The following is a 14,498-nucleotide window of genomic DNA, read 5'->3' on the forward strand; positions in this document are numbered from 1 at the left end:
AAAAATCTTTTATCCTCATATAGAAAATGCAATAAATCTATGATAACATTCAAAAAATTTCCGTTGAACTTATCTTTCTCCAATTCTCTATTAATCGCACCGGGAAAATAGAATTTAGTTGCTATTTAAGTGCACTCAACATACAAATATGTTACAGATATTTGTTATAGGGTTTACTATTCTTTATTTGTCAAATAGGGAGTTTTTAAAGAAAATATGGTGGCGGATTCGACACCTTGCCTCCCTTCTATGGGTGGATGAAACGCAGGTTGACATGTTTTTTTAGTCTTAAACATAATTATTAGTAGAAAAAATATAAGATATAGAAAAAGACATTAATTAACTTTTGGGAGGTGTCATGACTCAAACCCTAAGAGTTAGTTTTTGGTTTCGTAGCATCTCTATAAGTTTCCTCTTTCCTCACTGACTCCCTGAACTTCTCCTTCACGCAGAAATGTTGAATACAGCCATTAGAGTGCTCTTGGAATCAAAGCTATTAGAGTATGTTAGATCCCAATAATCCCCATAAGTAGTGACAGAATAAGTTTACTTTTTTGGGCTTGTTTATTTAAATACCTTTCTTGAATTTAGGACGTATTTTTGCATTATTCTAACAGGATGGAAAGGACAGCTAAATTAGATCAATATATCTCCCTTAGATATAATATGATATTTATTATATTATGTATTACATATTCAAATATTATAATGCATCTTTGCATCCATGACCGTTTTCGGTCATTTTTGTTACTATTCTATGCAAATGATAATTGAAAAAAATTTCGGCAGCCGCGCATAAGCCTCAGTTTTAAACCTGCTTGTGAGCAGAAAAAGAAATTTCACAAAGCTTTTTTATATATACAGCAGAATTTTATAGTGATAAAATGACGATTTCACTGAGGCTTACGCGCGGCTGCCGATCCCTGGAAAATGATCTATGTTTTCTATTGTGTTTATTAAATCTGTTGAAAGGAATCCTATAGCAGCGAGATGTTTGGAATAACTGAGAAAGAATCTGATACTCTTATGGATACCTTTCTGTCAGAGAGTGTATATTTCATCCTGGCCAAAGGTAAAAATAATTTTTGAATAATTTAAAATAATGGGGGGTTCTCTATTCTTAAGCTAGTGCGGATGGTCCCAACACTGCGGGGTCAATACAATCAGTCAACTAACCCTGCCAAAAACCCAAAATAACCTAACCTAACCTGACTTAAGGTAAAACACAAACTCGATTTCTTACCTTGCTTTATTTTCAACTTTAAAAATAAGGGGATTTGGGGGGAGAAATGGAGTATTATTTGCTTGACTAGGCTTTTTGAGGGAAACCGCTGAATAATTTGAAAGGCTTAAATTGTAAAAGAATAATTGATATTTCAGGTAAAGACGTAACTGTGGAGGTAAAAGTGACTATCAATGATGACAATATTGCCAACTATGATATCAATATTTCTGGATTTCAGTTCATTTCAAACTTTCAATGTCATGGCACTACCCAACTCAGGTTTTAATACATATTAATTAACTCAACTGAACTTTAAAGATATTTTAGTTTTGAGAAAATGTCATTTATTCTTTTTAACTCAAATTCTAAAATACATTAATGATGTGTTGTTAATTGGGGGTCTTCAGGTATAAGACAATTAAAGATAAATTGATGTACATCCTCTTTAAAAATATGGTTGAAAAGTTGGTTATAACCAACCAATCAAGATTTGTTAAAAGTACCTAAAGTTTTTAACTTGATGAATGTGAAAATGGTGAATAGAACTTTGGGTACCAGTTTAATATACAGCCCAATGTCCTACAAGTTGATTTAAAAACAAGGATGACAACATCCATAAGTAGCGAATAAGAATTTAGATATTAGTTGTCAAAAGCATGTATGTATACTAGGAAAAAAATCACGAAAACTTTTCAACATTTGTTTTTAATTTCTTAATATTTATATTTCAGTACTATAACTAACAGACTGACGGTCAAAGTAAATTACATACTGGATGCTCAAAACAACGGGAAATTAAATTTTTATATTTTTAACTAAAAAAATTTAAAAAAACGGACCATAAACACCAAAGATATGAGAAAAATGTGAAAAATATAAAAAAAGCCTAAAACCTGCTGAAAGGCAGTCTGACCGTCATAGTTGTTTTCTTGAAACGACAGGAAATTTAATTTTGATACTATAACTGAAAAAATTTTGGAAATCGGACCATAAACACCAAAGATATGGAGAAAAATGTGAAAAACACAAAAATAGCCTAAAACCTGCTAAAAAGCGGTCCTACCGCCATTGATGTTTTAAAGTTAATTGTGCTCCTCAATAATGGAAATGTTGTCAAAAAATTTCAGCCTTTTATCTTTTACAGGAGCCGAGAAAATCACGTTTCCCCCAAACTAAGACGGACAGACGGACATTTCAAATTATAGAGTAGCTTCGCTACTAAAAAGCATGGTAAAACAAATGTTTTCTTTCCTCAGTTGATTAAAATTACCGCGTAGGAATCCAAGATTTGTGTCCAGTCAGGATTTTGAAATGGAAATCTTGGAAACTTGCCGCAGACTCAGGTCCATGTTTTTCTATAAAAATCTTCTTATACTATAATCGGGTGATTATTGCTTCCAAAAGTTTGTTTCGGTTTTAGTGGCTACACGGTATGATTTTTATTAAATGAATATGTTAGGGTAACATGTTTGGCACTTTCGATAAAAGTATCTAGCCATACAAGATGCATAGATTTCATATCTGTCAACCAGAAAATCCAATGAAATCTAATTTTTGAGAAAATCAGATTTGAAATTTTAAGTTTAATTTTCATCCCCCTGTAGTTACCGAACAATCATAACAAGAAAAACAAAGATTATTAAGAAAACAGGGGATGAAATTTGAACTTGAAATTTTCAACCTTAAATTTTTCAAAAATTAGATTAGATGGATTTTAAAATTAGCAAAGGGCGTTATTAGACGTACTTACTGATACAATTGAAAAGTCATTTTTGCCTAACACTAAAAAAAACTTTTTTCATCTGGCCTCCCTACAGTGGCTAAGAAACGTTGTAGCTTTTCATATCTGTCTGTCTGTCTTTCTCCACAGGGGTTTGACCTGTGACGTTGTAAAACCTACAGGGGGTGAAAAAAAAGAATGCCTGCCTTTCCAATCACAAATTTTTAGGGGGTTGTTGACACTCTTTTTTCATTACATGCAAACATACATCGTGGGGAAAGCTATGCTTTATAGAACACTATTTGCATGTAAACTATTAACTAATTTTGTTAATCAGTAATGTAAACTTTAATTTTACCTCTAAAAAAGAGGAAATAGTTTATTTCAATTGTCAATATTGGAAAAAAAAGTTGAGGCATTTATTGCATTTTTGCAAATAAAATACTTTTTGTATTTTGTTTAATAATATAACATTGAAATTTGTCATTGTGTACTTGTAGCACAATAAATAAAGAGCAACAATATAACTATTATACAGAAAAAAATGTAGGTTATGACAAGGTTCAGAGTTTAAGTTGAAATAAAAAATATTAGAAAAGGACATGAACAAGGTGTTTCAAAAAAGTAAGACGTATGACGTCATAAAATGAGGGATTATCCATGACTTTTTTAGGGGTTTCCTTGCCCACTTCTCCTCCTCTCATCCCTCATTTATATAACGTCGCTCGGAGTTTTTGAGTCACTTGTCCATAGAAAAGTCAGTATGACTTTAATGTGGGTATATTGGTATGTAGAGGTGCGTTGTATGTACATTTACAAACCGGTAAGATATAACCTACGTGAATAATATGTCGTTTTAACAAACAAGACTATCTGTGCTACTAGATGTTTTTTATAACATTTCATTTTTATTTTTAGAGTATCTTTTGTTGGATTGGATAGCCGAGGAGATTTTATAAGTTTTCATTCCTTTTTCAATGCTTCAGCAGCCCCTATTCAGGTAGAATATCTAGATAGAAAGTCGGGCTCGGCCGCTGCGAGTAAACCGTGCGTAAGCCGTGTGTTAGCCTAAGTTTAAATATAAAATTATAAATTTGAAATTCAGCTGGATGTCTGAACCTATTACTAAGCAGACAATCCATATTTACGGCTTTTCTAGGATTAAGCGCGGCTGAGACGCGGCTGCCGAGCCCTGGTAGAAAGTGTCAGCTGCTAATTTAAACTAACCAAAAAATTGTAAACTGTTTTGTATGCATTTAAATATATTTCCATTCAAACAAAATGGGAAGATACTTAATGAATGAAATTTGTTTAGGTTTTGATTTAGTTTGTGTATTTATATTTCAATTTGCACTTTTCTATGCACTTTAAAAAAACAATAGAAATTTTAACCACGAACTTGACATTATCAAAGTTCTTTGATATTAGGGGAAACATTTCCTCAAATAACTTTTTTGACGAAGGGTTATACAATATGCATGGTTAAGGCAGATATTGTCAACAAATCACTAATATTATTTTTAAAAGTTTATGTACTTGAAATTTTGGAATCCTTAAATAAAAAAGACATTTCTCAAACAGACGGACATATCTAAGTTGCAAAGTGTACTATGATCTACATGTAATAATTCCCTGGAATTCCTAGGCTAACACTATGGGACAAATGAATGCTTGTTGGAATCAATTCGGAGCTGCCATTGGTCAAGTTGTTCTGGCCAATCAGGAGTTTGAATTTCACTGCAGGTATAAATCATATATTATTTTGGTACTGCTAAGTTAATTGTTGTTCAAGAGTTATTTTTGTTGATATTTTTTTTTAAATTGGCATTACACTATTTAGCATGGATATGGATTTAATCAAAAAGTATTAAAAAACTGTTTAGAGGAGTGCGCGGTAGATCAGGGATGTACCCACAAGATTTGTTCCTGGTTAATATGGATGACGGGACTCAAATTGCACAGGTAAAATGTTGAGGGGTTCAAGTTCAGGAATGTACCCACAAGAATTGTTCCTGTTAAATATGGATTACTGGACTCAAATTGCAGAAATAAACAGTTTAGAGGGTCATGTGTTTCATCAGGAATGTACCCACAAGATATTTTCCTGGTAAAAATAGAAGACAGTACATAAATTTCAGAGGAAAACCTTATGGTATAACAACAATGTAGCTCGGACATATAACCACAAGATTTGTTCCCGTTGAATATATATAAAGTTTCACACATTGACAGTGACTGTTATATCAAGATTCAAGAATGAATCCACATTTTACAAGTCTATTATAATATGTCAACTCCGGCAACTTGTAGTAACTGATATAAATAAAAAAAACTCATGAAATCATACATGCTTTTAGGATTAAAAAAACTGTTTTTTAGGTCGGTCATTTGTACAGTATTTTGTATCCTGGCAGACATGCGTCTCTTCTCAAACAATCTTCAAAATATACTCTCACAGGTTTGAATAATTTTCAAAAGCTTATACCAATAAATAACCTAATTCAAAAAAAATCAACCTAATTATGATTTTAAGCTGTCTTCAGGGATCTACACATAGTAGAATTGACGACCTTTTTTCTGCCCCCCAAATATTATTTTAGAATTATTTCGCTAACATTTGATTTAAACTTTTTTACCTTACAGTTTTAAATACTTAAGGTTGACCAAACCATCCATTGACACCAAGATATAAAATATGTATAATAAATAGCTTAATATCGTTGAGCTGTGCATAAATAAGTAGCCTTTAAAGTAACCGAAATAATATCTTCCTTTATGCCTGTTGTCATCCTTGTCAACTATGAAAATTATTAATATCATCACAAAATTAGGCTAGACCAGTAAAATTTTTTGCAATATACTATCATGTGATGTATTTACCCTATATTTTCTATCTCTGAAATTTATTTGTATATATTAATATAGATGATAAAGAGAATAAGAAAGTAATCCTGATCCCATCCCAAAATCTTGTCAACATGAATGCAAAATTTTCTCCTGCTCAGTTCCATTTTTCCAGGTAAAAAAAAACAAGAAGTCCATCAGTAGCCAGTGAGGGAGGGGATATTGGGCTGCTTATTTTACTAGTCTCAAAAGGCTGAATATAACGTTTTCTTATTCGTTCGTTTGGTTGGTTCATTAAGTTGAGTGTCCAATCGTTTCAATCACTAATTGTAATCTACAGAAGGGGTAATTTTGTGAATCATCATTGGGGATGTACATCATTTTGTCGGTCATTGTCTTATCCCTTTAGATCCTTGATCAGTAGCTCAGAAATAAGAACAACTACAAATAAATTATCGCCAAAAAATGAATAAACCACTACTTTACAATTTTAAAAACTAGGGAAGCATCTATTGTGAAAAAAAAATACTTTAATAATTATTTATCGCATCGTATTATGAACAGCATTGAAGATTTAAGATTTAAACCAGTTTTGTTTTCCCCGAGGGGCCGATGGCATTTAATAATAATTATGATTTTAATTATTTATTATTCGTGGAAAATTGTCTGTATTACGATGCTAAACATGATTTCTTAGTATAGCTAAGAACCGGTTCTAATCCAGCAGATGTCAATCGGTTTCGGAGCTATACCAAAAAGATATTTATGTCTTAACAAGTTGAAACAAATAAATTTCTACATCTTTAAAATATTTTTACTTTTAGAATTACAGGAGAAATAAAAGAAACTGAAGAAAATGACGAACATGAAAAAGAGATTATTGAAATTGACACTAATGAAACTGTTGTAAAGTTCACTGATAAACAATGCTGTAATGTTAATTTAGGTTGGTTCTTTTACTATTATTCTTTCATAATTAGAGCTAACAAAAAATGGAAAAAATCTAAACAAATTTACAGTATCTAAAAATTATGTATCTTATAACTGGTTCCAGTTAATGTTTAATTAACATAAATTTAGGAAAAAATGAGATATTAAATTTTCAAGAAAGAAAATAATTATTTTCTACAGTCAACTCTTTTTCAATAATCACGTAGACGTTTTTAGGGCAACTACTCTATAACAACATTCGTACGATGGTCCGGCTGTTTCTAAAAACCTTACAAAAAACTGACTGCGTCTTTCCTGCTTAACAAGGTTTTAATTAAAAATGAGTCAAAAATATCAGTGATTTATTGATAATAATTGTCAAAACTAAACATTGCTATTATATTTTGTAAATTTTAAAATATGAAACGTGAACATTTTTTTCTCAATTCTTACTGCACATTACTTTATTGTGTTTTACTTTGATACATCCTATCAATTAAGGACACATTTTCCTTATTATACAGTTAGGGAGTTGAATCCATTTTTATAGAAGCAGAAATATAATCTATGATTATGGTTTGGACCCTCTAAAACTGTAATCTACCCTTCCACTTTCCCCTCTCTTGGTGAAGATATCTTCACCAAGAGAGGGGAAAGTGGAATCTTACATTTCAAAAATTGTATCGGCGTTGAAGATATCTTCACCAAGAGAGGGGAAAGTGGAAGGGTAGATTACAGTTTTAGAGGGTCCAAACCATAATCATAGATTATATTTCTGCTTCTATAAAAATCGATTCAACTCCCTAACTGTTATATATATTATTTATAGTTGGTGGTAAAGGAGCCTCTCTTGGAAAACTTACTCAGGCTGGTTTCAATGTTCCTAAAGGTAAATATAAACCCCGAACCACTTCATTATGCAATCTACATTTTCCTGGATATTTTGTCTACGGTAGTCCATAAGTGTACAGCTTTACAATACATTGTTTCTATTTGTTAAAGCAACACGTATGATAAAAGAAAAAGATTCTTTTTAAAGTAAAATGCTTATACAGGGTGTCCCTCGTAAACTGGTTTTTTTGAAACGCTTATTACTCCCTTAACATTTGAGCTATCTTAGTAAAATAAAAAGTATTTGGCAGCCTACAACTGACCATTTTATGGGGTAATGATGAAAAATCCACAAAATAAACAGAAAAAAAATCTACGAGGTATTTCATAAGATGTTCATTTTATTAAATTTAGACTAACCCAAAAGAAAATATTTGCTTTGTGAAGTTTAAGATTAGTTAGGGTCCAAACGGCTGATCGCTTTGACTTTCTAAGCACCAAAACTGAACAGGCTTGACATGGCATACCAGAAATTCTCAATATTCAAGATTCTGAAGTGTAAAATAAGTGAACAATATGTAAAAATAGGCATAATATTGGTCTTCTTTGTTAATTTTTCATGTGAGCTCGCTTCAAATGCACGCAAGAACCTGAAATATGCCAGATTTTTTAATTAGACTACAATGCCAGTTCTTATAATGTCTGAAGTAAGTCTTTTTGATCCAAAGTTTGACCACCAGCTGCTTTTAAAGTTAACAAAGGCATATTTTTCTGGTGGATTAGTCTTATATTCACTAAAATCAGCCTGTTATGTATTACATTGTAGATTTTTTTCTGTTAACTTTGCGGATTTTTCATCACTATATCATTAAATGGTCAGTAGTAGGCTGCCAAATACTTTTTATTTTACTAAAATAGCTCAAATATTAAGGGAGTAATAAGTGTTTCAAAAAAACCAGTTTACGTGGGACACCCTGTATTTTAATCAAAATCTATATTTTTTTATTTTTTACCGATCCACGTCATTATGCAAATCAAAAGAAAATCAACGAGAAAACGTTTGTTTTGCACTTTTCTCCACTTTTAAAAAATGATTCTGATAAAATAACAATTTTTTAAGTGATTTATGCATTAATTATAATGAAAAACAGTTTCAGGTAGATTTTAATGATTTTTCTAAATACGAAATAATTGTAAAAAAGAAATTCTATCCTTATCACTTTAGAGGACAGCTGCTGACCCCCAGTCTTATGGATGAAGCTAAATACATGTTAAAGATAAAAATTACCCTGAAAAGTATACAAAAATGTTTTTTGATGTGTTAAAAAATCCATGTTAAAATCTTGATTTTGAGGATGATGGCCTTTAAGATGCTCTTACTGGTGGTGAAGGTGAGCTAAATGTTATCTAAGTACATGACCATTACAACAACTTGTCTATTAACCTATGTACCATTTTTTGTAGTCATAGCAGCCTCCAGTGGAGCCTCTCAACATGAAATATAACCATTATCTAAAAACTACATTATTTACTTTATGAATTTTAGTAATTAAAATTGCAATTTTTTTCTTTTTTAATATTGCTTGGCTGGAGGCTGCTATGACTACAAAAATTGGACCATAGTTCAATATATAAGTTTTCTTCAAGGGCATGCACTTTGATAACATTTAGCTCACCATCACCACCAGTAAGAGCATCTTAAAGGCCATCATCCTCAAAATCAAGATTTTAAAATGGATTTTTTAACACATCAAAAAACATTTTTGTATACTTTTCAGTCAAATTTTTATTTTTTACATGTATTTAGCTTCATCCATTAGACTGGGGGTCGGCAGCTGTCCTCTAAAGTGATAGGGATAGAATTTCTTTTTTTCAATTATTTCTTATTTATCAAAATCAATAAAATCTACCTTAAACTGTTTTTCATTTTAATTAATGCATAAATCCCTTAAAAAATTGTTATTTTATCAGAATTAATTTTTAAAAGTGGAGAAAAGGGCAAAACAAACGTTTTCTCATTGATTTTCTTTTGATTTGCATAATGAAGTGGATCGGTAAAAAATACAAAAATATAGATTTTGATTGAAATATAAGCATTTTACTTTAAACAGAATCTTTTTCTTTTATCATACATGTTGCTTTAACAAATAGAAACAATGTACTGTAAAGCTGTACACTTATGGTCTATTGTAGACAAAATATCCAGGAAAATGTAGATTGCATAATGAAGTGGTTCGGGGTTTAATATCACAAGTGAGTTGGGACATAATCGATACATTTGTTGGCTCAAACATTTTTTGCGCATTTTAATTAATCTTGTTTGGGTTGTATAAACATTCATTGTTAAATTTTTTCTATCAATAATAATAATCTACAAAAGTGATATTTTGTTTATCATAAAATAAAGCCCACATCAATTTATCTTCCATTGTCTTATCCCTTAAGATCCCTGATTATTGCAAAGGCACAAATCATAACATAAGTATCACAGAAATCAACATTGCAACAAAAAATAGATAGAGTAAAGTCATTTTGCGCACACTGATAAATCTTTGCGCACGTAATCAATTAATAGTACGTAACATTCCTAATTAAAGGAAATTAATTCCTCCAAATAATTTGTTGTAATTAGTTCTACAAAACAAACGTTCTCTGTTGCTTATTTACAGTTTTATGCAAATTGTAAATTTATTTTAACTTATTATTAACAATTATTTATCCTAAGTAATGCGACTATGTCACTATATATAGCCGGCTCATTATGCGAATTAAATGAAACAAGGATGACAACATCCATAAAAGCGAAGCACTAAAACGGTAGGACAAACGGACATTAACACTTGTATAGTATCTGAACTGAAAAATCGGAACATAAATGTATAAATCTCGAATCAAAATTGTAGGTAAATTTGTTGAAAAACTGCTTAAAAACAGGATAATGTTTATGGACATACTTACATTTTTGGACTTGATTATAGAGTTGCTTCGCTTATAATATTGTTCTTTGTTGTCCCAGGAATCAATATACCAAAAGCAGATCAAACGGATAATTAAAACACTTTAAAATTTGTTGTTAAAAAAGTAGAAAAATCAACATGTTTAAAATGGACGTACGGACATTTTGGTAATGATTATAGAGTTGCTACGCTTTCTAAATCGTACCCAACTACTACAGGAATCATCATGCAAAGTTTGAAATCGATAGGACAATTCTAACATGCCTAAATTGACGAATAAAAGCTATCTATCTCGGACGGACGTACGGACGGACGGACGGACGTACGGACGGACGGACCGACCATAATTATAGAAAAGCTTCGCTTTTAAAAATAACTTTCCTATAATTTTACATTTTAGGTGTTTGTTTAACTACAGTTATGTTTGATAACATTGTAGAAGAAAACAAACAAATAGAAAAACTTCTAGGTAAAAATCAGAACTCTCTTTTTAGACATTAGAAAATAAATTAGGTTAAATTAATACTTTGTCATACTCATTGATGGACGGACTTAGTAATTTATTATTAATAAGATCTAAATGCAATAAAAATTAAATGGCAAAATAAAAATATTTATTGACAGAAACAAAAAAGCAAAATATGAAATGCATTTTTAAAAGCTAAGCTTTTATATTATTAGTGTCGGTCCGTCCGTAACGGTTAACTCTTTTTTGTTAATCTATACATATTAGAATTGTCCTATAGATTTCTTACTTTGCATGATGATTCCTGTAAAAGTAAGGTACGATTTAGTAAGTGTGGCAACTCTATAATCATTACCAGAAAAAAGGACGTCCATTTGAATATGCTGTTTTTAGACAACACTTTTTGTATAATACATTTATCCTATTCATCTATTTTTTGAAATAATGATTTATAGAACAACAAGGTACAATATTGTAAGCGAGGCATCTCTATAATCAACTTCTAAAAATGTAAGTTTGTCCTCTTATTGTATCAAAATGCACAATCTACATGAGTTATTGTTCGTTTGTCCTTTCTTTTGATTTTAGAGCTTCGCCTATATGAATGTTGTCATCCTTGTTGTTTTGTGTATTTTCCTTATTTATTATTGCATTGCTTTGTTTATTGAAATAACAGAAAAAAAAAATCAAAAGTACAATGATCATCAAGTGAAGTTCACGGTAAGATGTTCCTGGTAATGATTATCTCCGAAAAATTATGTACTTTAAAGGCTTCTAACGGCCAAACGGTGAAACGTATGGATATTGCTCGCATAATATTTGAACCGATAAGAAAAGGCCTACAAATAATCTGTAATAGTCAATAACCAATAATGCATAGTTATCTCGCACTGCAAAGGAATGCAAAGAAATGCGCAAAAAAAGACTTATTTTTTCTTCAGTTAAGCTTTCCCTGTGCATCAATTGATCTTGGCTATTCCAGATTATTTGAAGGCCTTCTTATGCCGCTTAAAACGATTTGTTGGCATGGTTTGTACGTTCAGCCGTTTGGAACTAGCAGCCTTATGATTCATAAATTTTTCGAGATTATCATTACCAGGAACATTTTACCGTGATCTGCACAGATCCAAGTATAATCCACAAAATAATCATAAATGTTCTGTCAAAAGATTTTTTTATATAATTTTTTTAGAACGTATTGAAAGCTTGGAGGAGAATGATAATTTAGAAACTGTTTGTGGATTATTAGTTGATTCATTGGAGAAGGTTGAGATAGTTGAAAATATCATTAATCAAATTGAAAACAAAGGAAATGAAGTTTTTGATGATATTTGGAGTAAACAATTGGCAGTAAGGTTGGTCATTTTTATTTCTTTGAATTAGAAAATTCAAGGCAGTATAAGCTACAAGGCATTTCATTTGCTCTAAATTTTATTTATACAGATAACAACAACTATTATGTCCTCAATAGGTGAAGCAATAACAAGCTAAACATATTTTCAATGAAAAAGACGAGTTGAGTATATAAAATGACTTTTTTTTGAAAGAAAATGTTTTTCATATTTCATATAATCTTTATAAATATTTTTATCATCTAGAGGAACCATAATATCTCTGTTAAAACCTATCTTTATGTCATTTCAAAACATAGAAGTATAAGAGATAATACATTATTTGTAGATCAAGTGGAGTTGATGAGGATGGAAATTCTAGCAGCTTCGCTGGACAAAACAAAACTGTTCTTGGTTGCAGAGGGAAAGATCAAGTTGTGAGGTAACTTTTTCAAACAACCAACAAAACCTGAATTTACAAAAAAAAACTTAAACATTTTAAAATAAATTCTCTACCTTCTTTATTTTCAAAATAATTTGAAAAGAAAGAAGGTATTTTTTGTGAATTGTGAAGTAAATCTACGGCCTACCCCAAGGCTTAATTACTCCTTGCTATACAATTTGTTAATGTTAAGTAAATTTAAAATTTAAATGTTGCATTAGAATCTATTCTAAGAACCCTATATAACATGACGTAACTTACCTTATTTACAAATATGTATGAGGTTCCTAGCATAGACGTCCAAGGGGGGGGGGGGTTAAAGTACGGATTTTTTCATTTTACCCCCCCAATTTAAAATTTACCCCATTTCCTTGGGAATGCCGTAGGTACCCCCAACCATTTAGGAGGGGGTATTAACCCCCCCCCCCGAACAATTTTGGGGGGGTAAATACCCCCTTAAAATAAAAAATCTATAACAAAAAAAATATTTGGTAAATTTTGGGGTAAATTTTTGGGGGGTAAACAAAATTTACCCCTGCCAACAGATTTTAGGGGGGTTTTTACCAACCCCCCCCCCCCCCCAAGCAAATTTTACCCCCGGGTTAAAAATTTTGGGAGGGGTAAAAAAAATTTGCGGCGCTTTGCGCGCAATTTAACCCCCCCAAAAAACGAATTACAAAACAAATTTGACCCCCCCCCCAAAAAAAAAAAACTATAACGCCCCTGGTTCCTAGTAAGGTACTGTCCAGGGAAACACCTTAATTTACTTCAAATAATTAAATGTAAAAAAGTTTTTTGTTTTCAAAGAATCAATATAATCTACCTGGTTTAAAAGCTAACGATAAATAACTCCTCTAATTTAGGAGCATAAAGGAATGTTTTGCTTCTTTCTATTCCTACAGATCTATTCAATATAGAAGGTTAGTTGTTTTTTTAGTCGTTTTAGAGATCTTGAGATACTTTCCTATAATCTCCAAATTAGGATAAATATAGATTGAATATTAAAGAAATTCATTTTTTTATAAAACCTAAACTACCAATAATTTTTAACTAAAAAAGACCATTCAATAATGAAATGTTTATTTAAGAGAAAATGGATTTCCCATTCGAGCAAAGGCTTCTTTGGTAATTCAGGTAAGAGACATTTTGTAAGGACCTCAGGATTGGGTATAGAAATAATGTTAAATTTAATCCAAAATTAAAATGTCTGTTGTTTGTATAAATGTATCTATTAATGCTAACTTGCTTTGCCGCAAAAATATTTTATCTGGTGTTTTAGGTCAGTAATTTTCCCCGTCCCCCGATACTTTATAGCTACAGTGATAAATAAGGACAAAGAACGTTTCAAAACTGAAGCCATTACAAAAGTCTTTATTGATTATAAATATGTTTAACTTACATCTCTTACCAATTTACAATATTAGCCCAAGAAGAGTTAGTTGAAGAAGTAAATTAACTTAAAATTCCAATCATTCTTTTTTCACAAAAATAATCAACTTTCCCATCCAGTGATTGCAATATAAATAAAGTGCAAAGTGTAGAGAAAAAAAGCAAGAGAAAATTTGGCAGTTTCCCTTATAGTGCATAGTAGAGCACAGAAACCCCAACTCCCTTAATTTGAAATAAATTGAAAATAAGAGTTTTGGGTGCGTTTGTGTTTTACTTTAGGTCAGCTAAGTTAAGTTTTTATTAGGTACAAGGTAGCCCCGAAGGGTTAGGGCTTCCCGTAGGAGCAAGGCTCAAAGTAAGAAA

The 14,498-nt window shown here is 31.1% G+C and overlaps 1 protein-coding gene across 2 annotated transcripts in view; it reads left to right on the forward strand.

Moving 5' to 3' along the window:
- The first annotated feature begins 119 nt into the window (after positions 1 to 119).
- The window catches only part of LOC145335007 (rifampicin phosphotransferase-like), a 39,940-nt gene continuing 25,561 nt past the window's right edge, over positions 120 to 14,498 (forward strand). For both annotated transcript variants that reach the window (XM_080180680.1, XM_080180688.1), the window contains exons 1-16: positions 120 to 268; positions 973 to 1,072; positions 1,381 to 1,504; positions 2,503 to 2,568; positions 3,864 to 3,945; positions 4,591 to 4,688; positions 4,829 to 4,907; positions 5,325 to 5,403; positions 5,871 to 5,964; positions 6,614 to 6,735; positions 7,549 to 7,608; positions 10,908 to 10,976; positions 12,166 to 12,328; positions 12,654 to 12,746; positions 13,610 to 13,666; positions 13,835 to 13,880. In XM_080180680.1, the coding sequence (XP_080036806.1) occupies positions 149 to 268; positions 973 to 1,072; positions 1,381 to 1,504; positions 2,503 to 2,568; positions 3,864 to 3,945; positions 4,591 to 4,688; positions 4,829 to 4,907; positions 5,325 to 5,403; positions 5,871 to 5,964; positions 6,614 to 6,735; positions 7,549 to 7,608; positions 10,908 to 10,976; positions 12,166 to 12,328; positions 12,654 to 12,746; positions 13,610 to 13,666; positions 13,835 to 13,880 (1,452 nt within the window). In that variant the 5' untranslated portion in view covers positions 120 to 148. The remainder of the gene's footprint in view (positions 269 to 972; positions 1,073 to 1,380; positions 1,505 to 2,502; positions 2,569 to 3,863; positions 3,946 to 4,590; positions 4,689 to 4,828; positions 4,908 to 5,324; positions 5,404 to 5,870; positions 5,965 to 6,613; positions 6,736 to 7,548; positions 7,609 to 10,907; positions 10,977 to 12,165; positions 12,329 to 12,653; positions 12,747 to 13,609; positions 13,667 to 13,834; positions 13,881 to 14,498) is intronic.

The sequence above is a fragment of the Acartia tonsa genome, chromosome 2 (assembly GCF_053477335.1).
Source record: "Acartia tonsa isolate MP-2025a chromosome 2, ASM5347733v1, whole genome shotgun sequence".
NCBI classification, from domain to species: domain Eukaryota; kingdom Metazoa; phylum Arthropoda; class Copepoda; order Calanoida; family Acartiidae; genus Acartia; species Acartia tonsa.